We start from the raw sequence: 21,575 nt of genomic DNA on the forward strand, positions 1-21,575 counted from the left end.
CGGTAGAACCGAGTGTAAATAAACTCGTACATATATTTCTAAAATAAGCAGCTCGGACATATGTTTCTAAAATAAGCAGTTACATTCAGATGGACACTCACATACGGTAGAAGTAACATTTTAGATAAAGGAAGAACATGTGTTTACAAACAATAACAGTGCGCTTTATTTGCTCTTATTTTGGAGAAAGGCAATACTTATGTTACAATATGCCCCACTTACTTTACTACAACACGACGCAATAATTCATAGACGGCACTTGCATATTTTATAACGAGTGTGTAAGTCTCTATCCGTTTCTCTTACTTGTTAAAGGCACTTAGTAGTAATCAGTTTCAGAATATCGATCTCGTATTGTGAATATTCTCTATATACGAAATTATATATCGTACGTGAAAAACGAATGCATAACAACGTTAGGTATGGTAGAAGTATACAATTGAAAATAAAGAAGGGAAACTCACGACCCTGGAGCGGAATGCAAACAGTTGGAATGAATTCGTTACAGTGGATTAGTGGGCACTCTTCCTTAGCCAACAGCCCCAACTAGTGATTTCGACAGCTTGAAAGCGTTTACGCATTTTGGAACATGCAATGCTTTGCGCAATGTGTTCCTTTCGTTATACATCCTCCTCGGCAAATCTTTCCGGGTCGGTGAAAAAGTCCGGTTCGCCACTCTTTCCTCCCATTCGGTACGTTTTGCGGTTGTTAGTTTTCGCCTTCGACAGGCTTTGCAACAGTTCTCGGAGTATAATCGGGTTCAGGTTACGGCACAGTTGATGCAACAGGAACCACTTTCCGATGCCTTGTCCATCGAGCGCCCGGGACACGACCGCTGAACGGAACGGATACAGCGGGGCTGCTATAAGCCACAGGCGAAAACTTTTGCTACACAGCACCACTACCCAGTAGAGCAGATTCAGCGCAGATATCAGCAGCAGCATTAGGAACCACACCCAGAGAAAGGCAAATATCTTCTCATTCACAACGTTCAGCGACAATAGACAGAGTCCATCGCGATTCTGCTTGGAACCGCTTGGGCCGATGAAGTGGAAGTCACACTTGGCAATCTTAGGAAACATTTGTGAATTATACCGGTTCCAGGAGGGAAAATCAAACGATAGCAGTGCCGTTACGGCCGGATGATAGTTGGTCCAAAAGCCGGAAAAGATCACATTTACCAGGATAATGTTCAGCAGAACGTTGCAGAAGTTGAGCAGCGTGCAGAAACAATAGCGCAGGAAGTATGTTCGATGCAGACGAGGAAATTCGGCTACCAGATGAGCGATAAGTTGCTTCTTGCGTGATTTTTCCCACTGATCCGGCACAAGAGGTGAAGCTGCAAAATGGAGGTTGGAACTAAAAATTGTTCGATACTTGCCATCATTTCCTAATGCTCACTTAATCCATCGCAGAGTGCTTGCAAACGGCCACCTTCCCAAGCCTTCCAGAGGAAGTTGGGCAGCGAGAACATGCCGGCCTGTAGCGCCAGTATGAACACAACCCACTGGTAGTATTTCTGGTACGATCGTTCATTTTCCGGTATGTGACCAATCTTAGCATTGATCTTAACCAAATCGGTGCTGTCCAACACTATGCCGGAAGAAGGAATAAGGAAAGAGAAAAACCATAAAAATAACCTAACATATTTAGCCATCTTACTCCCATCCCAGAGTCCCGCAGCTAAAAGCGTGCGGTGATACAGTACCAAAGTTCGGATCGCTGCTAATGTACGTGCCCATAATCCAGCAGAATTCGTTCATTGTCGATGCCGGAACCGTGCCACTTCCGATGACACAGTCGATCGGATTGCCAAAGTATTGGCGGGCCGAAAGGAGCAGTGACGCGAGCAACAGCAGATACACCGTTGCACGGCAGTGCAGCCGCCAAACGAGATCGGTTGTATTGATCTGTTTAATGCGCAGAATGTTCTGTAATGGTTTGGCGAATTCGATCATTTTTCCGTCCGGCGGTTTGACGAAGCACTTGCGAGTTTGGAATAATTCGTCTGTTGGTCTTGCTTGCAAATGTGCACATTACCGTGCAGTTTACCGTCCCAGTAGGTACACCTGTACTAAATGTGTTACTTTCTTCGAACCGGATAATAGCATTTGTTCACAGCATGCTCGTCAGTGTAGTAGATTAAATTTGAAAATGGCGACAGCAGGCGCTGATTCTCTTTTATCCGGGCTAAAGCAGGACAGAAAACCATTAACAACAAAAGCAATCCAACAAGGATGTGATATTTTAAAAAATGGGTTAAGTACAAATTAGTTAATTTTCTTTATTATTCTCCACACAGATAAAATGGGAAAGATTTTATGTATTCACTTTATTCCGTGTTTGAAAAGGAATAAATGTAGGAGACAGAAGATAAATGTAACGCGCGTTACGTGCTGTCAACGTTTGTCGTTGCGCCGCATGAGCCCGTCGCGGTTTATCCCGCTGCAAAGCTGTCAATTTGTAATACCAAACAACTTCGCTCGATTGCTTATGGTAGATAAAAATTACCAACTTTTGCTGTGAATTGTTCGTATAGTTTAGCATTTTCTAGTGTAACCCACGCGCTCCAGTCCATTATAACACGATGGACAACAATTTAGAGGTAAGTTAGGTGTATCGATTGTTCTGAACAGTGCAATATGTGTGCTCTTCGAACCAGCAAACAAACGCTGCACCTAATGGTGCCGAGTGAGCTCTAATTTGCCATTCATTCATTTCCGTTTTTCTCAGCAACAAACCAACGGCGCGATGGTACCGCCACCGTCAGAAATGCTCATGGGTATGCCGGTAGAAATGGTCGATGGTGGCGGATGGCCTGTACAAATGGTACCGATGATGCAGGACGACCACCAAAACATGCAACAAACGGAGCTGCACGACATAGATCAGGAGGATCAGGAGGAGGATGAGGAAGAGGAAGACGAACCTGAAGATTTGCAACAGTCGCCGGAATTGTCTCCTCCGCCTGCATTGATGTCGTTGCAGATAGAAGATCCCGAAGAGTTAGCGAAAAAACCTTCCGATCTGGTGCTGCCGAAAGCGCTAGAGGATGTACTGGCACTGAAGACGATTCGCGCACAGGAGTTAGGAGCGGAAGACACGTTAGCTGCTTCGGGTGCCGTCTTACCTGGTGCTTACTTAGAAGCGGAACCAGCCATGGAGTCCGAGGATGAGAATGTGAACGAACCGAGTGCAGCCGATGCTGAAGGAGACGATTCGTCCATGCCCGGCGCATTTTCCGACCCCAGTCAAACCCGGGTGGAGGGAAAGCAGGACAAAAACAGACGCAAGAAGAAACGGAAGAAGGAAAACCGGAAGGCCCGGAGGGAGCAGATGCAAAAAGCACATGAACAACGGATGCAACAACAACAGCAGCAGCAGCAACAACAACAGAAGCACCCTGAAAAAGTAATGAAAACCCAACATACAAAGCATAAACCAACACGTTCGAAAGATCCGGAACGGGAAGCTAGTGAGGAAATCGAACAAGGCGAGGAAGAACATATGACCACAGAAGCTGATGCGCCGAACGAGGACGGTGATGATAGGGAGACGGAGGCAATGGTCAAAAAAGTGAACGGTGATCAAGAGAAGAATGGCGAAACAGAAGAGATGGAAGAAGCGGAAGATGGTCATCGTACAAATGGAGAAAAAGAAATCGAGGATAAAGAATCGGACGTTCAAACAGGGAGTGAACAAAACGATAAAGAGACATCATCAAAACAGCAACAGGAGGAAACGACGAGCAACGAGAATGATATCTTGAAGGATGTGGAGATCGAGTACGTACCGGAAAAGGTAACCATCGCAGATCTTGGTCCGATGTATCGGCAGTTTTATCGCGTGTTCGAAATATTCAAACTCGACACTAAGTCAAAGGAAGCGGTAAAGAGCGCTGAAGAGACGGACAAAGAGAAGGTAGCGACCGAGACGAAGAAGGTGGACGATGGATTGGATTACGACTACGATGATATGGGAGATCAAGATGAGAAAGACGACAAGGAAAAGGTTTCCAAGCGCAAGCTGAAGAAACTGAATCGGTTGAGCGTGGCCGAGCTGAAACAGCTGGTAACGCGCCCCGATGTGGTCGAAATGCATGATGTAACGGCACGCGATCCGAAGCTGCTAGTGCAACTGAAAAGTCACCGGAATACGGTGCAAGTACCGCGGCACTGGTGCTTCAAGCGCAAGTATCTGCAGGGCAAGCGCGGTATCGAGAAACCACCGTTCGATCTGCCGGCATTCATTAAGAAGACTGGGATTATGGAGATGCGCGCATCGCTGCAGGAAAAGGACGAAGCCAAGACGCTAAAGGCGAAAATGCGCGAACGGGCCCGGCCAAAGATGGGCAAGATCGATATCGATTATCAGAAGCTGCACGATGCTTTCTTCAAATGGCAAACCAAACCACGCATGACTATTCACGGCGATCTGTACTATGAGGGCAAGGAGTTCGAGACACGCCTGAAGGAGAAGAAACCGGGCGACCTGTCGGAGGAGTTGCGCATCGCTCTGGGTATGCCGATAGGACCGGCCTGCCACAAGATTCCACCCCCGTGGCTTATCGCCCAGCAGCGGTACGGGCCACCGCCGAGCTATCCTAATCTAAAGATACCGGGCTTGAATGCGCCCATTCCGGAGGGATGCTCGTTCGGATATCATGCCGGTGGCTGGGGTAAACCACCGGTGGACGAAAGCGGCAAACCCCTGTACGGCGACGTGTTCGGTGTGGCAGGAATGGACGGAGAGGGTGGTATGGGCGAGGAAGAAATCGACCGGACCGTGTGGGGTGAGCTGGAATCGGAATCGGAAGAATCGTCCGAGGAGGAGGAAGACGAGGGCGAAGATATGACCGCACAGCCGGACGAAAGCGGACTAATCACGCCAGCCGAAGGACTCGTGACACCGTCCGGTCTGACTAGCGGTGTACCGGCCGGCATGGAAACGCCCGACACGATCGAGCTGCGCAAGAAGAAGATCGAGAGCGAAATGGAAGATAACGAGACGCCCGTACTGTATCACGTGCTACCGGAGAAGCGAAACGAGCGTATTGGTGCGGCTATGATGGCATCTACGCACGTGTACGATATCTCCGCAGCAGGTGGTGCTGGTGGGCCAGGTGCCGGTGGACCTGCAGCAGGTGCCGGTGGTCGTGGTGCGGGTCGGAGTGGTGGTCCTGTGGATCGTGAAGGTATGGTCGAACTGGCACTCGATCCATCCGAGCTTGATCTGGACAATGACGCGATGGCGCAGCGTTACGAACAGCAGATGCGAGAACAACAGAGCCACTTGCAGAAGGAGGATCTTTCCGACATGTTGGCCGAGCACGTTGCACGGCAAAAGTCGAAACGGAAACGGCAGCAAACCGACACAACCAGCAAACAGTCGAAAAAGTACAAGGAGTTCAAGTTCTAGGTTCGTACCACACTGGAGAGGAACAAACCCGATCTTCAAATTACCGCTACTGTAATACTTTTCACAAAGTTCATGTCCTGCCCCCAAGAGTGTCTGTTTCCTTCCTAGTGTATGCTCCTTTTTGCATTATCCGCGCTATGGATATAGTTTCATTCTAGCCCGGTCAGGGAATTATGATTAAAGCGAAGAAAAGGTGAAATTTAACATTAGAAATAAATTACTACATTTCCTTCATACGTCCTCCCAGTTTCAGCAGCGGAGGGCACAGACGTGAATGGGGATTTTGTCTGCTTTTTTATTTATCCTGATGATGATGACGATCAACAATAAGGGTGGGAGGAATGTATCGATCTTTGTATGACAAGACTGGATTCAAAAACGTAAAGACGACGACAACGGCATCTTTCTGGTATAATGTAAGGTCATCCAGGAGTCTGGCATAAGCATAGCGAATCGAGAAACTGAATCGGACTGGACCCAAAATTCCACCCAGGACTGGCGCGAATTCATGTTCTAGACGTTAATACCAATAAGCGTAAAGTAAGCGTTAGAAAATAAATTAAGGAATGCTTTTATTTTAACACAAGTGTCAAGGAGTGGTCCGTTCGATTCTATTCCACGTTTACAGCAGTATTTGATATTTGTACTGCTTCGGCACCTTGGAGATTATCATTCGTCCGTCGTAGCTCAATGATGCAAACATCCACGGATCGGCCGTACTCCACTCGACACCATAAACCGAATCCTCGTGCTGATCGAACGTTTGCAGCAGTCCATCCGCCAAATGTTCCCTCGGTTCACTGCCAACCACCTGCTCCACTGCATCGTCCGTTATAACTTCCGGCGCCTCAGAACTCACACTACCGGCACAGGTGAGCAGCACTTTACCGTCGCTTCCGCTTGAAAGTATCAGCTGATCGTGGTACGTGTTAAATCGTACGCTCCATATCCAGTGATGATGATCGCTGCGCGCAAAGACGTGTTCTTTGGTGTTACGGAAATCCCACACCTTCATCACACCGTCATCTCCACCTGTCACGATGTGACACTGTTTGTTTGGGTTACAGTCTAAATCGCGCACCATCTGGCTGTGCGCTTCCTCGATGGTCCACACGACATGGTTGGGATCCCGCACATCGTACGATCTGGTCATTGATACAAGTGCATTGTAAGCATTATTCATCTCGGCTTAAAATATCTACATTCCTATGCTAGACTTACCTTATGCTACAGTCATGCAATGCTATGAAATGATTACCCTGATGAAAGTGGGACCATCGTCCGGTTGTGAACTTTGGTACATTTTTCGCATTAATTTCCGCTACCACGCGTGTTGCTGCTTCGGCCCGATTAAACAAAACTATCTTACCATCCACCACACAGGCCAGCTGGTTTGCATCGGTTGGGTGGAACTCGGTGGTACGTATTTCCGCACCATACCCACTCGTCGGTAGTGTTTCCACGTTCTGGAACGTCAGGAACTCCAGATCGGCATCCTTAGGTTCGAGAGATTCCGGCAGAGTTAGGAGCGCCGTCTCCATCACGACCTGTGTACCCTTGAGCAGACTGTAGCAGCTGGCCAGTAGGCGTGGATCGTGTGCACTTGCCGTCAGCCGCCATATTTCTCCGTACGGATGGGTGAAGATACGCGACTGCAGGGCGGAACTGTCTTCGTTTAGATCGACTACGTGCAAGTGGTTGTTTGGTTTGAGGCTTTGAGTAGCGACGAAAAACCGTACATCATTGCTTTCGGCCTGCTGCGATGCGAGCGCTCTCGCCTGCGATAATGGCAGTGTGTTATTTACGACGTGTTGTGCAACAGAAATGAATTTGCTTTCCTGTGTTTTCTCACCTGAAAATCGAGCCCATACACAAGTGAGTTGTTTTCCTCCATTGGCGAAGATGCGTCTGTTTTTGTTGTTTCGGCCCTACACATTTGACAGCTGTTTCTTTGCTGTTTGCGTTTATCGATGACGTGAAGATAAATTCTGGGATTTAAATTACGGTCATCACAGGATTGAGCTCCCTGCATTGGTAGAGTAGCAAAAAACGAGCGAAACTCCTGCGTCTGATTCGGAGAAGTATCAGCTAGTGCTTCTTCCAAGAGTAACAGTCCACTCCAGTAAAAAAATAATACTCGATCAATCCCCGATGATTCAATCAATCATTTTCTGGAGGATATGTGAATCATTAACGAGTTGAATTGTCTTTAATCTTCTCTAATAAGAAACGGTTTGGAGTTGAAATGCCCAGCATTCATCAGTATCCGTAGATGCAGAAGTGGCCCTCGGTGGACAACACAGAAGCCGGTGATGATCGTGCCTGATAGATAGTTTCCATGAGTTTAAGTATTTTTCTTAATGGAATTTTAGTTTTTACTGTATAAAAAAGTAATGATTTGCGTCCAATTCAGTATGAGGCCTTTTCTACGGACATATTTACTTAAATCAGGATCCAGTAAACTTGCACAAAACTTACCGATTGATAAGTACAGCTGCGTAACTCAAAATAATATTAACACGTACACAATTTTAATTTCACTTTTGCTGATTTAAACGACCAAGTCCATTTCCGGATTTCTATCGCACACAAAATTATAAATAAATACATAAATTTCTTCCCTTCCTTTTGTAACTGGTGAGCTCTCGTATTCGTTCGACATGCATCCGACACTGGCACCGAGTTCTAGCCAAGATTACAGTGTGCCGACGACGGCGACACATGATCGACATAAGTGATTGACTTTCTTTCACATCGCTAACGGCGTTTGCGCGCGATCTGAATCACGGAAACTACATCGCCTCGTTATGTGTGTACTTTCATGTTTGTTTTTGTTTCGTCTTTCCTAACATAGCCTGTTGTCTAGTAGATTATACACGTACCATGAATGAATCAGAGCGTGGAGGCAATTTACACCGGAGGAATCCTGAGGTACGGAAACTATTGCGACTCGAAAACATCGGAAGGTTTTCACATGGTTCCCACAAAATAATCGTCAATGTTAAAATCGTCTAAAAAGCAATAAGATTGTTGAATCCACTTAACTACAAGCTACAATACAAACACGTTCTTTTTTGTTTAGAAGTCGGTGCAGTGTCCATGTCTGCCTTCCACCGTTAACTAAAGTCGCAACATTTTAAGCACATCAAAATTCCTTCTTCAGACCTAAATCGTTAACGTAAAACAAAATCAGCAAACAATAGCTAACCATAGACACACATTTCTCCTCATATTGCCATTGACGGTTTAGGGATTTGGATGAGCTTAATTTTCGCCATCTTTACAAACGCGAGCATTTATAATAGAGAAAAGTTAGAATATGACCAATGTGCAATAGGGAGCTTTGAAAATTTGCAGTTACGAAATAGAACTTTTGGGGGACTTGGGAATTAGGGAGGACGTTGATGACATTGGAGTGCAATATTGAAAAAAATAAAAAAAAATAACGTGAAGAATTTTCATCTTCAAAAAGTCATCGCCCACCCATTTTCACTTGTTTTTCCTTCCCTACTAAAACGCATCACTCATCGATGGCAAAAAATTAGGCCCAATATAATCCGGAGCCACCGTCCGATTCATGGTTGGGCTGATCACCGACGACAAGGCTGACTGGCTAATCTTCTATCATTAAATTGTTCTACTAATTAGGGACTTGTTGGTGATTGGTTGAATAATCCAGTAGGAGAGGCGGAGGGTTTGAACGCATCGTGAGGGTATGGGAAGCTTCACCGCACACCTTAAGAATCCTTATTCTTCTCGTAGAAATCATCCAAATACTTTTTGTACTCGACCTGGTTCGGCCACAACTGGGATGCCTGGGAGTTGAGTGGACTGTCGTTATTCGGCTCCCCGAGCAGAGACTGAATCGAGAGCAGGATCGTCCGTACGTCGTACAATGCGGACCATTTATCCTTCAGGATGTCAAGGCAGATCGAACCGCTGAGGTCGACGTTTGGGTGAAAGCAGGGTGTGATGAACTTTACGTTCGGTGCCGAGTATGGGTACGAGTTGGGGAATTCCAGGAGTAGTTTGTACTTCTGACCCTTATACACGGTATCATCCGGGCCACTGATTGTGCCGATCCATTTAAAGAAATTTTCACCCTCCGGGAAGGCAGAGATGGACTTTTCCGATGACAGCATCAACGCCATTAATTCTTTTTGGAGTCTGCGGAAGAAAAGCATAGAAATTTGTTAATTGATACAGAGAGATTTACGTTGTTACCATCTGAGAAGTCGTGTTTTGAAGATGAGACATTGAAACTAAGTTGAAATAGAGCTCGGAAATAGAGCCAGAATGGATTGGGAACTGTTCCCGAGAGTCGTGAGTTTAGATTTTAGGGAGCAAATAGATACAGAAACAAATCGTAGGGAACAGCTCCTGGGGAACGGTGTTAGGTTTCAGTGTAGTTTCGTAAAATTCCTGAAAAGTACAATTATTGCACAAACATTGAAAATAACTTTCAATGTGATTATTTCGTTCGTATTATTTTGCTCAAAGTGCAAACTTAAGAATTCCTATATGAGCAATCAAACAAATGCCAATAGTTCGTGCGATATCAATAATCTCTAATTAAATGCGAGATGTGTGAACTCGGGAAACCCGAAAGGTCAATGAACTTTACGGAATTCGATGAAACATTCTTCTCACCATCATCACAACATATATATGCCATGTTTTTCCATTAAACTATCTGATTTTCATGAACTTTGCTATATTCAAACTTTACGCTTTGCGATAGCGTAAAACACCGAATGCACCGAGGAACCGTTACCATTTTCAAAAACAGTTACAAGAATGTGAGACGCTTAACGCCATGACAGATGGGGCGGCACCCTTCTTTTCCCTACACTGCACACGACTGAGTCCCATTCGGATTACACTCCTGCAGGGGACACTTGAATGCATAGGTAATGAACCTATTTTAGATGACTAGTCGTATTTGCTACTGGAATAAAATGGAGGGACAGCCACAGTACGATGGAAGGCTGTACAGCACACAAACACGATGGAGTCCCATCGCCATCTGGGTGCAGATGGCGAATGATCTCTGATTGCGCGCGAATTACCTAGTGTTGATGATGCAAGCGAGCAGTCTCATCTTCCGTGGCAGGCAATTCTTAGACATGTTCTGGAAAAGACGGTCCCCTGGTGAAAACTCCATGACGCACTTACCTTTTGCTTACGGCCTGGTTATTGTTGTTTATCAGCGCTTCATCGTTCTGTTTCGATGGGTTCGATGACTGTGCCCGCTCCGGATTGATGTTTTGGGCCATTCTTCCTGTTCTGTGTTGGTTTGCCACCAAACAACACACTTCGGCGAAGCGCTTCCCTTCTAACAGATTTGTCCCTTCTTTAACTGGCCAATCCGCACACACTGGTGGCGCACGAATCGGAGATGGAGAATAGATGTAGCCGCTCCTTCGCTACTTCCCCCGTGTGTTGGCTTATTTCCTTCCTTTGTTGCAGCTGTACCAAACGCGAGATAATTACGCTGATACACAGGCGTTCTGCTTCGTTAGCGTCGGCTTGCTTTTCCTTTACAACAGATACAGCTGCTGGATGCAGGTCTGGAGAGTTGTTGCTTTAACACACCCCACTACGCTTCCGTGTCCACACGCCTAGCTCTTCTGCACATGGAACGCGTACACCACACCACCGTTTTCTATTTCCCCAATGGCGAAACACTCAGCGAAAACTGCTGCAACTGCGGGTAGGCCAGCGCTGTACGTTTGTGGGTGACCTTTCTATGGTTTTCACTCGACGGTTTTCTGCTTTGTTTCTGATCGCGATTGCGATGCGTTTCGTTCTTTTCTCTGCTGCAACAATCGTTTACTTTCGTTTCAGTTTGCTGAGTCTGGCATTTAATCGCTTCCGAAAGGGCGAGGATGCTTCTTCGGCGGGGTGCAAGGTTGTCGTTTTTACCCACAGGTTAGAAGATTCGGGTGCGATTCCATCGAAGAAAGGCGCGAAAATGGTGAATTTAAGAACGGTTTCGCAGGGAAAAGGATACGATTTCAACAAAATTTGATATTTTTACGCACGTTTATAGATTACTGGATAATTTACAACCACAGAAGTAGAAAAAATCAGTCGAACATTACACAAATTTCCGTTACAGATTTGGGTTTTTTGAAATGCTGGTTTGAAATAACGCCCTGTCAAACGTGCAAATGACGCTTGTTGTTCTGACGGGTTGGCGGAGCGTTATTTTTAAGCTTCGTGCATACGCATTCAAAGTCATCCGAAATGGAGTTTATGAATATGAACGTATGCTGATTGAGATTTGAGGTGCATGGGAGCTATATTTTATGCATGTTTACAGAGATAACTTCCTAGCTTTGATTAGATCTTTATTATTTGTGCGAGCGTGTAAGTGTTTTATGTTTATTAATTAATTCGTCCACCGAGTTTCGTTCAACATTTGTCGGTGTCTAGATACCGATCGCGAGGCAGCAAACGATATCCTGCTTACTAGCGAGGGGTCATCTATGATTCCTAGTAGTAGTCCTGCAATAAAGATGACCTGAGCTCTGCTGCGCCTGACTTCTAATGTTTCTATGCCCAAAAGAAGGCAACGCTGTTTGGAGGGTGGTAGCAAGGATCCGTCTGCTCAACCTAGTTTTCTAATGGCGTATCGTGTGAATTTTTTCAGTATACTCTCAAGACTTCTTATGGATATAATAGTATACGGAGAAGTCATTCGATGGACAGCTTGAATATTTGTAGCAGCATTGGACAAAGAGCATCTGCACAAAATTTAGAGACTGGTATGCCATCTTGGACCTGGTTTGTTAGAAGATACAATTTCGCCAATGCTATTTTTACTGAGTTTTCATTGAAGTTGAGGTCCTGTAAGTCGATACAGCCTTGAGGAACGTTGGTGACGGCGTGATTGATAAATGTAAAGTCTTCCTTTGAGTCGTTTAAGAGTTCGGTTCGGACCAAGGAGGGTTGCGCGGAGGCTTGGAACAAGGCACGTTATCGTATATAATTTGCGTAAAGAGTTGAAGAGTTAAGAGTTAAAGCAGAGTTGTACAGGAAGTACCAGTTCGCGTTATAAATAGCATCAGATATGTTGTCAAAATTATCCTGTCTGAAATTCAATCTACCGATTGAGTGTATCTTAATCTTTTTGGGGAATGTATTTGAACCTTGGGCGTAACGCATCAAAAGTGGAACGTCAACAATCCAAACAATTTGCAAATCCAAGAGAAGTGGAATCAAAACAATTGGTACAGCCGTATAATTTTCAGTCGCTTCGGACGTTGTTTTCACAAATGTATTTCTTATTATAGTAAATTCGTAATCGCACATTATCCGACACCGCACGTGAGAATGGTTTACATACATTTTCCGTCGAATTTAACCGAGGAGGAACTGATGCTGCAGGCCAAATATGCGAAGCTTAAGAAAAAGAAAAAAGCATTGCATGCGCTCAAAGCACCAAAACAGGAGCCAGAAAAGAATCTGCTACCCAAACGGCCTACCGATGCACGAGATGCGCGTGAGGTAGCTCGCAAGTTGCTGAAAAGTGGCGCCATACAAGCCATACAGAAACCGCAGCCTAAACAGGAGGGTTCTTTTAAGCGACCTAAAGGACAGGAACGGAAACGAGCTCAACCGGATATGTCACCCGCTGGTCAGTATCAATCGTTCGGTGCGTCTACCGAGTATGAAAGCGCAAGCTCGGCTGCCTCTACGTCCAGTGTGGCAGGTACACCGACCACACCGGCCGAAAGACCCAACAGTCCGGTGGAGAAGGAAACCAGCCGTGTACAGAACCTCTATCAGCAGTTTGCGAACGAGCGTGACAAGGTAGACGATCAGGTGGACAAAGCAAAGCCGGGTGTTGATGCATCAAAAGATAAACCGCGATCCGGTAACACCGTGTACGTTTCCGGCAACAAGGTGACGGAAAACTTTCTCAAGAAGCACTTTAGCGATTTTGGGGAAATTCTTAACATTTCGATGGAGATCGAAAAGGGGCGAGGATTTATCACATTTTCCAAGACGGAATCAGCCGACAAAGCTATCAGTGAGCTACATTCCAAAACGGTCGGTGGTATACAGCTACAGGTGCAATTGGCGCGCCGTCAGCCACAGATTAATCCCATTAACGATGCTGGCTCTTCGGCTGTATGGTCCGCGCTCGCCACTAACCGTTCACAAAAGGGCAAGCATAAGGACAATCGGGAACTGGTGTGTTATGATCATGATGATATATTTTGAGATGATATATATATATAACGCTGTCTTGGCGCTTGGTACGGATGTATTTAAGGCAAATAGATAATAAAAAAACAGCGAAAATAAAACAAGAAAACCATGAAACTGCTCGTATTAATTTGAAAGCCAAATAATTCAAAAAATTGGTAAAATTTTTGTCACGCCAATTTGCGACCCTGTGAAAATAATACACAATTCTGGACTGACGTACGCACAACAAAAATAAAAATCTTTGACAGCGAAAAACAAACTATTGTTTACGCAAAAATATTGTACGTTCCACAGCTGTTCTTTCGAGCGACTGTTAAATCGCAGAAAAGGGTCTTAAAATATTGGTTTGTGTTTATCCTCACATTGTCGTCATGATGAACTCGGAGATGAGCAGCAGCATGCACTCGGGGCGCCCTGAAAGTGATTTCAGCATCGAGTGCTTTCAGAACTACACCGCCCCGGAAGTGTTCGTCCAAGGGTTGGCTGGTTTGGTAAACCAAACGGATGTGGAAGTTATGATACGAGCACAAAAGCAAATGTAAATAGTGTACGTAAGTTACAGCCGTTACAGACTAATGCATTCAGAAATCCGATTCCAGGTTGCAGCGTTTTGAGAAAACAAATGAAATGTTGCTCAACTGTAACGCACTCAGTGCCAGTCGGCTGAAGATAGCCACGGATGATTTTAAAAAGCACACGAAGCTGCTGCACGACATGAAGAAGGATTTAGATTACATTTTCCGCAAGATACGGACGATAAAGACGAAAATAGGAAACCAATATCCGGCGGCTTTTGCAGAGGCGGAAGCGAAGAACAAACCGATCAGCTTTGATGAGGAAGATGAAATTGATACGGCAAGTCGGGCGGAGACGTTGGATGAGAAAAAAGAGCAGACCGATGATGTCCCATCAACGTCCACTCCCGTGAAGATGTCGTCTTCTGGCAAAGGAAAAGGCTCCACTAGCAAGACGGACGCGGAGGGTGGCCTGAAGGAACGGAAGAAAACACTCGCCAGTGGCAGCAGGGAAAATTCCACCGTGGGATACGTAAAAATGGAGCAGAGTCCAGAAAATAGGAAAGCCGCTGGTGGTGGGTCGAGTAGCGGCGAGCAGAAACGACGTTCGTTCCGATCGGCGCAGAGCAGCTCGACTGATAATTCCAACGATTCTTCGGATTGTACTTCCGATACTGGATAGACAGGGGAGATAAAAACGAATCGCGCTTGTTCAATTGTTTGTTCCAATGATCTCAATCGTTCCGCTGACTAAAGGGTATGGCAATTTTGGCACTTTCGTGTGTGGCAGAGTAGCTTTAGTATTATTTATTTATTTCGTAATAGTTCGGTATGGCGGTAAAAATGAAACAATATATAACATCATTTTGCAACAGGAAAAGAGATTTCGATATTTGTTACCACCTAATTGTAAAGTTTGGTTCATTTAGAAATGGGACACTTCGCACAGCGGGTATCTTTTATGTCAATAATCCAATTGAAAAACTTTGTATGAATGAATCATAGGTTTCGATGTAATATATTCAAAAATAATATGAAAAAATACGCTTCGCTTTTACGAAGAAATTTTCGGACTTTTCTGTTGGTTGATGGGCGGTAGCTGCTTAAGTCACTGTCCTGGCCAGTAAATTCCACCAATTTTTCATATGTATTATGTCCTTAGTCCTTATAATGGCAGCTTGCTAGATCAAGCCAAAACATTACTGGACCATGATGAGACCTAATAAATGGCAAAATACGTTTCTTAAGACACTTATTCTTATACAAATATATGATATATGATAATATATGATTGTATATGATATATGATGAAATATTAGATACATATGATTATACAAATATATCATTTTCGTATTTGTCACAAACACGTTGGTCTTCTTGCCACATGAGCAGATTCCTTGCCAAATCATTTCTTTTATCAAATTTATCGGCAAAAACAAATGAATCTCTTGGAAAATTTAACACCCAGGAACGTCTGTAATCATGATAACATAACCTTTTATTACTGGTTATATTACGTCTACCTTTATTAGAAAAAAATAGCAGAAAACGGTCGAATGAAACGCACCAACGGAAACGAACATAACAGAAAGAACTGCATCGCCTTCTATAAACGAGTACAAGAAAAAAAAACATCAAAACAATTTTGCTACAAACAATCATCGCGAAACGATACCTGGCTAAAGAACGCAAGAGCCAGGGAAAGAGGGACATATGGCCACTTGCTGCCGGTTCCTAACTAAATCGGTTGGTTGGTTGATTCAGCATTGTCGCCGTGAAATATTTATTGAAGGACCTAGGAAGGATAAATTAAATAAGAACATAACCGTGCAAAGTGAAGTAGTGATACCGTGGTTTTTCGGTCTGGTCGATTTCAATTAGAATTGCAAAAACATTTTCCCATAAACAAACGTATCCAATGTCTAACTCCAACAATCAAGAAGATGATGATGACGACTGGTTCAATAAGGATGAAGATGATTTTGTTGTAAACATACCAAGCAAAGCTGGAAATGAAGAAGGCGACCAGGAAGTTGCGGAAGGACCGGGAACGTCCGTACGAGATATGTTGGATAATTTAAAGTTTACACTAAACGGTGAGTGTATAACAAAATTTCACAAAGCATGGATCGTTCAACTTTGAGTTAAATTCGATCTTTTCCTCCTTTTCAGACGAGGGTGGTAATTATGTTGACTCGATCAAACACACTGCTCACGGTCGCGCCGCCAAATTCGATCTACCGAAAAGTGCGCCCGGCAGATACGTACAAACCATTCCGCTTACGAAGCTTGTAAACATCTTGGAGAACGAAACACTATCGATGTTTGCCGACATTTACGTGCAGAAGGAAGAATTTCTTGCTACGCTGACTAAAAAAACATACGGCGAGGAATTACTGTTGGTTCTGATGAAAATTATGAACAAACTAAGTACGATTCCGTTGTATGAAACGATCAAGCAACTGTTCGATACGCTGGTGAACCAGCAGCACTTTTGGGAGCAGTTGTTAAAGTTTTTCCAGCAACCCACCGAAGGCGATAAAAAGAAAAAGAAAAAAAGCAAAACCGTGCGTCCGACCATTTCGCGGATTGATATGATGGATGTGTTGTTGAAATTTCTGACCGAAACGAAACAACACATCTCCTTATCCCCGCGAGTGGTGGAATATTGTGGTAAACTGAGCAAAGTATTACCAGCAAACGATAAAAAGCAACTGGAACAGTTGCAGGCAGTAACGCAAAACCCGACCGCAAACGGAATCACGAGGCAAATCAGTGTAAGCAATGATAGCAGCACGATTGGCGCTTTTGTTTCGTAAGAAATTAATATGTTTTCATGTACATTAGATTTATCCTACCATCAACGAGCTGCAAGAGGGTGCTGGTCCTTCGATGAATCTGAAGAAAAACATCGTAAAAGGAAAATATCAGAATGTTGAACATTACCTGGACGTTCATTTGAGTCTGTTGAAGGAGGACTTCTTGATTCCATTGCGCACCGGTATCGAAAAGTATCGGAAATTTGTCGAAAAGAATGGCCCCGGTAAATCGTTCGTCGGTGAAAGCATTCGTGTTCATTGGCCGGTCAAGTTGCTTCTTCCTAGCACCGTTAACCGACGAACAGTAAAGGAGCAGCTCGTTCTCGTTGATTTAGATCCGACCGAGCGTGGATATTCTAATCTTTCGGCCCGCTACAAACGGTTGGCTCTGTCCAACACGAAACGTTTCATGAATGGGTCTATGGTGCTGTTCAGCGATGGTCCGGACTTGAGCGAACTGGTCGTTGCGGTTATTAGCAACCGGGATGCGGCACAGCTTCTGAACGGATACATCTACGTGGAATTGATACGATTGGAGCGAAAAACGGAAAGCGACCCACAGTCGGCTGGCCACGGTATACATCTGTTCAACCGACCGCTGCTAATGATTGAAAGTGAAATATTTTTCGAACCGTATCACCAAACGTTCAATGCGTTGAGCCGCTTGCGAGAAGATAGTTTTCCGCTAAAATCGTACATTGTGGATGTAACCTTCCCGAGTAAAGGTTTGCCGGGATACTTAGGCCAAGGAAATGGGCATCTTTTCAACTACGGTGGAATACAGTTTGATCTGAAGAAACCCGACGATTGGCCAGCAGAAGCGCTAGCGACCGCAGCGGGAATGAATATGTCACAATTCGCAGCATTTCGGATGGCGCTGACCAACCGGTTTACGCTGATACAGGGCCCACCGGGCACGGGGAAAACATTCATCGGGCTTCGGATCGTAGAAACGCTGCTGGCCAACACAAGCGAACAAATTCTGCTTATCTGTCTGACCAACCATGCGCTGGATCAGTTTTTATGCGGTGTGACTCGCTACACAGAAAGTATCGTGCGGATGGGTGGGCAATCGAAGCACCCCCTGCTGGACGCTTACAACGTGAAGCAACTGCAGGAGGACGAACGGATTGATAGGCGGTTGCGGATCAGTTATTACAATGTGAAGCAAGAGTACCTGAAGCTGGTTGAACGGTTCGATGCGTTGCAGCAAGAGCAGCAGGAAACAACCGATGGGTTATCGAGGGCGATGGTGCAATGCATGGTAGGTTTTTGGTACCATGAGTTAAAAGTGTACGAGCAGTCAAAAAACACATAAATCCTTTCTTGTCCGTTGCAGGAAGAATTGCTGGAAGCTTCGCGACGGCTCAACGAGCTAAGCCAGCTGAGCACACTGAAACTGATACAAGGGTGCCGTGTGGTTGCCATGACGACAACGTTTGCCGCACGCAATCGTACCCTGCTGGAGCTGCTCCGTACACCGATCGTAATAATCGAGGAGGCAGCGGAAGTGCTGGAGGCGCATATTGTGTCCTCACTGACACGGCATACTGCACAGTGTATTCTGATCGGCGATCACAAACAGTTGCGTCCAACCACGAGCACCTACGTACTGTCGCGCCACTATCGGATGGATTTGTCGTTGTTTGAGCGTATGATCAACAACCGCTTCAGTGTTGCCATGATGACGGTACAGCATCGCATGCGCCCAGAAATGGCGGACCTTTTACGACCCACCATCTACCCAGCGCTGGAGGATGCTGATTCGGTTGCCATACGACTGAATGTAACTGGCATGATGCGAAATTTGTTCTTCTTGTCGCATAATTATCCCGAAGGAGGAGAGCCACTGCCTATTGACCCGATGGTCAGCGACGATGGAGGCGATGAGAAATCGAAGAAGAACCTTTTTGAGTGTCGTTTCTTGCTCAGTCTTTGCGAGTATTTGCTGGCGCAAGGAACTTACACCACGGAGGACATTGTCATACTGACGGCTTACAATGGTCAAATGTTGCAGTTCGTTGCGGTAAGTTTTTCCTTTTTGCGATCGTCCAGTGGTAAATGAAAAACCTTCCCTTTACTCTATCAACAGGAGAAGAAAAATCGTCCCTCCTTGCATGGTGTTCGAATTGCGGTAATTGACAATTATCAGGGTGAGGAGAGTAAGATCGTTTTGCTTTCACTGGTGCGCAGTGGTAGCGTAATCGGTGGAACTGACTCGATCGGCTTTCTTGCACACGAAAATCGTATCTGCGTCGCTTTGTCTCGAGCCCGGGAAGGACTCTATATAGTGGGCAATATGGAGCTACTGGCAAAGTGTTCTAAAACTTGGTCCAGTATCGAGAGGAAGTTGCGTGAGCAGGCGGCCATTGGTGAATCGATGCCCCTGCAATGCTTGACACACGGTCAGGTAATAGAGGTAGGTGAATTGTAATCCCCAGTTTCGCTGGAACGTTTTTTTACTATTATCAATATTTTAGGTCAAAACGCGAGAAGATTTTGAGGAACTTAGACTAGAAGATGGACGATGTATTTGTGGAATTCCGCGAAGATAAATCTCTTCGGATTAGTGAGCGCTATGTCATTGTGCCGCTCTACGAAGGCCAAGGAAGGGATGTATTATCTCGAGTGTAACATGTATTATCTCGCAAAGAGAAAGAAAATAATCTCTTATTATAAGTTTTACAAATCCTGGTCAATGATTAAGGTATATATTTTTTTTAATTTGTTGTAAAACAATCTCTCAATGAATGAATAAAATTCTACGTATGTATACCTAATTCAATTTTGTTATATAGTTCAGTTATTGCAAAGAGTTTGGATTACACGTGGAGTTTACGCGAAATAGCAAATAGGATCGAAATTGTAGTTTCCTGACCACATTGATCAACCGGATATCTTCAGGTTCATTAGCTTTTCTAGCACGTTTTCATTCGGGTTCGGTTCTTCATGCGTGGTAACAGATTCGTTATCGCTGTTACTATCCTCACTCTCGTCTTCTGATGTTTCGTAGTCATCCGAGTCGGTGGTATCGGATTCGTCCTGGGTTATGATGTCCTTAAGCAGTTTTTGGAGTACTTTTTCTTCATTAAAACCGAGTGCTGCCAGGTGTATGTCTGGAAGTGCCTACAGGTGGAAATTGCATTATGTTTTGTTTAATCCCAATAACGAACATTCCTTACATGATACTTACCTTTTGCATATCGTCTATGAGTTGCATAAAAATCTCCTCATTTAAACCCAATTCCACATAGCGAACATAATCTTTGACAAACAAATGATTCAGCACGGCACAGTCCGTGGTCTTAAATGATTCGTATGCGTACATTAGCTGCAATTGAATCCATGCTCGTCTGTCTACGGACGAAGCTCTGCTAATCAATTGCTGTGCACAAACCAGTGAGATTTCTTTGTTCCTGTAATAAGGGTACGTGCAGGAACGACGGTAGAACGATCGTAACATTTGCTCCACACATTCAAACTCCACAAAGTACGCGAGCGTACCAGATATGCGATGAATATTAATGTGTGAATTTGCCTCATTTAACTCATTGCTGTTGGTTAACTGATCATATGTGATCGAAAGCAGTATATCGATCAAACCAAACAAAAGTGGTCGGTGATCTTCGATGCTGCAGTATGCTTCCCTTTGTCGTTTTTTCTCGTCCAAGATCACCCGTACCCGGTGGGATTGATCTTCGGATAATTTGTACGATAAGGGAACGCTGTCTAGCTTAAGACCCAATTTGTCAATTGAAAACTGTATATAATCCATTCCATAATGTTCGCCATTAAAATCATTATTTTCTGCTGTTTCTTTCAATTCCCATCGTTGCGCAAAGCTGTATGTGCATGGATCCGAAAGCACTTTAAGCTCTTGACCTGTTTCCTGTAAAAAGGAATAAGTTTAGTCTGCAATTTGGTATAATTTGGCGGGTATATTTACCAACGACAGTGGACCATTATGAAGCCGACTGAAACCATACGGGAAGGATGAAATGTCGATGTCTGTAGTTTTAGTTTCATCATCCAGTGGAACACGAAACGTCACGGTATTTTTATCATAATCTATACTATCTGGATACGCTTTTCCGGGACGTGCATGGTGCAATAAAGGTATTCTTAAAGAAGAAAGGTATGAATTGCACTACGATTATCAGTTTCACAAGTGAACATCAACTGATTGTTACCTTGCATGATACGGTGCAGCTGTAAAGGTGCATTCTTTCGGAAAAATATCCAGCACAAGATCACTTTCATGTTCTAGATCTAGTCCTGGTAGATCTAGAACCACTAGAATATGATGGGATTGCAAAATTGTCTGGAAATTTATACTATCTTCCATAGTTGTACTGCACTAAAGCAGGCGAATGTTTTTTTATGGGGGGGCTTGTTTACCAACAACACGTGCTACGGCGGCTAATAAATGGCTTTCAAACGGTTGGTCGCATGGATGACAAGGAACGATAAAAACGACTGTTTACATCGATATTTATTCCGAAGAACGGTAATAGCTATATTTTTTTAAATCGTCAATACCCATTCAGATGTTTAAATCTGATTATAACATCTTGACCAATACAAAGGCAGACCACGAAACCCT

The 21,575-nt window shown here is 44.6% G+C and overlaps 8 protein-coding genes across 9 annotated transcripts; 4 read left to right on the forward strand and 4 right to left on the reverse strand.

Annotated features, from left to right (window-relative positions):
• Positions 1 to 138: 138 nt before the first annotated feature.
• Positions 139 to 2,107, reverse strand: LOC128303527 (innexin inx2-like). Its single transcript, XM_053040510.1, has 3 exons — positions 1,709 to 2,107; positions 1,402 to 1,593; positions 139 to 1,339 (listed from the first exon to the last, which is right to left on the reverse strand). Exons 1-3 carry the CDS (start codon positions 1,956 to 1,958, stop codon positions 621 to 623), a joined length of 1,161 nt encoding a protein of 386 aa, XP_052896470.1. The 5' UTR covers positions 1,959 to 2,107; the 3' UTR covers positions 139 to 620.
• A 388-nt stretch (positions 2,108 to 2,495) lies between these two features.
• On the forward strand, positions 2,496 to 5,687 carry LOC128301615 (splicing factor 3B subunit 2). Its single transcript, XM_053038187.1, has 2 exons — positions 2,496 to 2,605; positions 2,734 to 5,687. The coding sequence occupies exons 1-2, from the start codon at positions 2,588 to 2,590 to the stop codon at positions 5,416 to 5,418; spliced, it is 2,703 nt and encodes a 900-aa protein (XP_052894147.1). The 5' UTR covers positions 2,496 to 2,587; the 3' UTR covers positions 5,419 to 5,687.
• Positions 5,688 to 5,979: 292 nt separating this feature from the next.
• Positions 5,980 to 7,377, reverse strand: LOC128303825 (EARP-interacting protein homolog). Its single transcript, XM_053040901.1, has 3 exons — positions 7,271 to 7,377; positions 6,640 to 7,196; positions 5,980 to 6,563 (listed from the first exon to the last, which is right to left on the reverse strand). Exons 1-3 carry the CDS (start codon positions 7,352 to 7,354, stop codon positions 6,041 to 6,043), a joined length of 1,164 nt encoding a protein of 387 aa, XP_052896861.1. The 5' UTR covers positions 7,355 to 7,377; the 3' UTR covers positions 5,980 to 6,040.
• A 1,093-nt stretch (positions 7,378 to 8,470) lies between these two features.
• Positions 8,471 to 11,307, reverse strand: LOC128301202 (ubiquitin-conjugating enzyme E2 C). 2 transcript variants are annotated; one of them, XM_053037564.1, is made up of 2 exons: positions 10,594 to 11,307; positions 8,471 to 9,585 (listed from the first exon to the last, which is right to left on the reverse strand). In XM_053037564.1, exons 1-2 carry the CDS (start codon positions 10,692 to 10,694, stop codon positions 9,156 to 9,158), a joined length of 531 nt encoding a protein of 176 aa, XP_052893524.1. In that variant the 5' UTR covers positions 10,695 to 11,307; the 3' UTR covers positions 8,471 to 9,155. The 2 variants fall into 2 exon arrangements, with proteins under 2 accessions (XP_052893524.1, XP_052893525.1); XM_053037565.1 differs by lacking the exon at positions 10,594 to 11,307 and adding an exon at positions 10,488 to 10,534.
• A 1,328-nt stretch (positions 11,308 to 12,635) lies between these two features.
• On the forward strand, positions 12,636 to 13,650 carry LOC128304148 (negative elongation factor E). The gene is made up of 2 exons (XM_053041292.1): positions 12,636 to 12,653; positions 12,717 to 13,650. The coding sequence occupies exon 2, from the start codon at positions 12,757 to 12,759 to the stop codon at positions 13,648 to 13,650; it is 894 nt and encodes a 297-aa protein (XP_052897252.1). The 5' UTR covers positions 12,636 to 12,653; positions 12,717 to 12,756.
• Positions 13,651 to 13,961: 311 nt separating this feature from the next.
• Positions 13,962 to 15,085, forward strand: LOC128304048 (kxDL motif-containing protein CG10681). The gene is made up of 2 exons (XM_053041170.1): positions 13,962 to 14,176; positions 14,238 to 15,085. Exons 1-2 carry the CDS (start codon positions 14,010 to 14,012, stop codon positions 14,833 to 14,835), a joined length of 765 nt encoding a protein of 254 aa, XP_052897130.1. The 5' UTR covers positions 13,962 to 14,009; the 3' UTR covers positions 14,836 to 15,085.
• Positions 15,086 to 15,872: 787 nt separating this feature from the next.
• LOC128301413 (NFX1-type zinc finger-containing protein 1) lies at positions 15,873 to 19,587 on the forward strand. Its single transcript, XM_053037866.1, has 6 exons — positions 15,873 to 16,249; positions 16,326 to 16,930; positions 17,001 to 18,236; positions 18,312 to 18,998; positions 19,065 to 19,391; positions 19,453 to 19,587. Exons 1-6 carry the CDS (start codon positions 16,072 to 16,074, stop codon positions 19,525 to 19,527), a joined length of 3,108 nt encoding a protein of 1,035 aa, XP_052893826.1. The 5' UTR covers positions 15,873 to 16,071; the 3' UTR covers positions 19,528 to 19,587.
• A 155-nt stretch (positions 19,588 to 19,742) lies between these two features.
• On the reverse strand, positions 19,743 to 21,317 carry LOC128301414 (protein SHQ1 homolog). Its single transcript, XM_053037867.1, has 4 exons — positions 21,163 to 21,317; positions 20,919 to 21,093; positions 20,166 to 20,861; positions 19,743 to 20,098 (listed from the first exon to the last, which is right to left on the reverse strand). Exons 1-4 carry the CDS (start codon positions 21,315 to 21,317, stop codon positions 19,859 to 19,861), a joined length of 1,266 nt encoding a protein of 421 aa, XP_052893827.1. The 3' UTR covers positions 19,743 to 19,858.
• Between the last annotated feature and the right edge of the window lie 258 nt (positions 21,318 to 21,575).

This window comes from Anopheles moucheti, chromosome 3 (assembly GCF_943734755.1).
Source record: "Anopheles moucheti chromosome 3, idAnoMoucSN_F20_07, whole genome shotgun sequence".
Classification (NCBI taxonomy): Eukaryota; Metazoa; Arthropoda; class Insecta; order Diptera; family Culicidae; genus Anopheles; species Anopheles moucheti.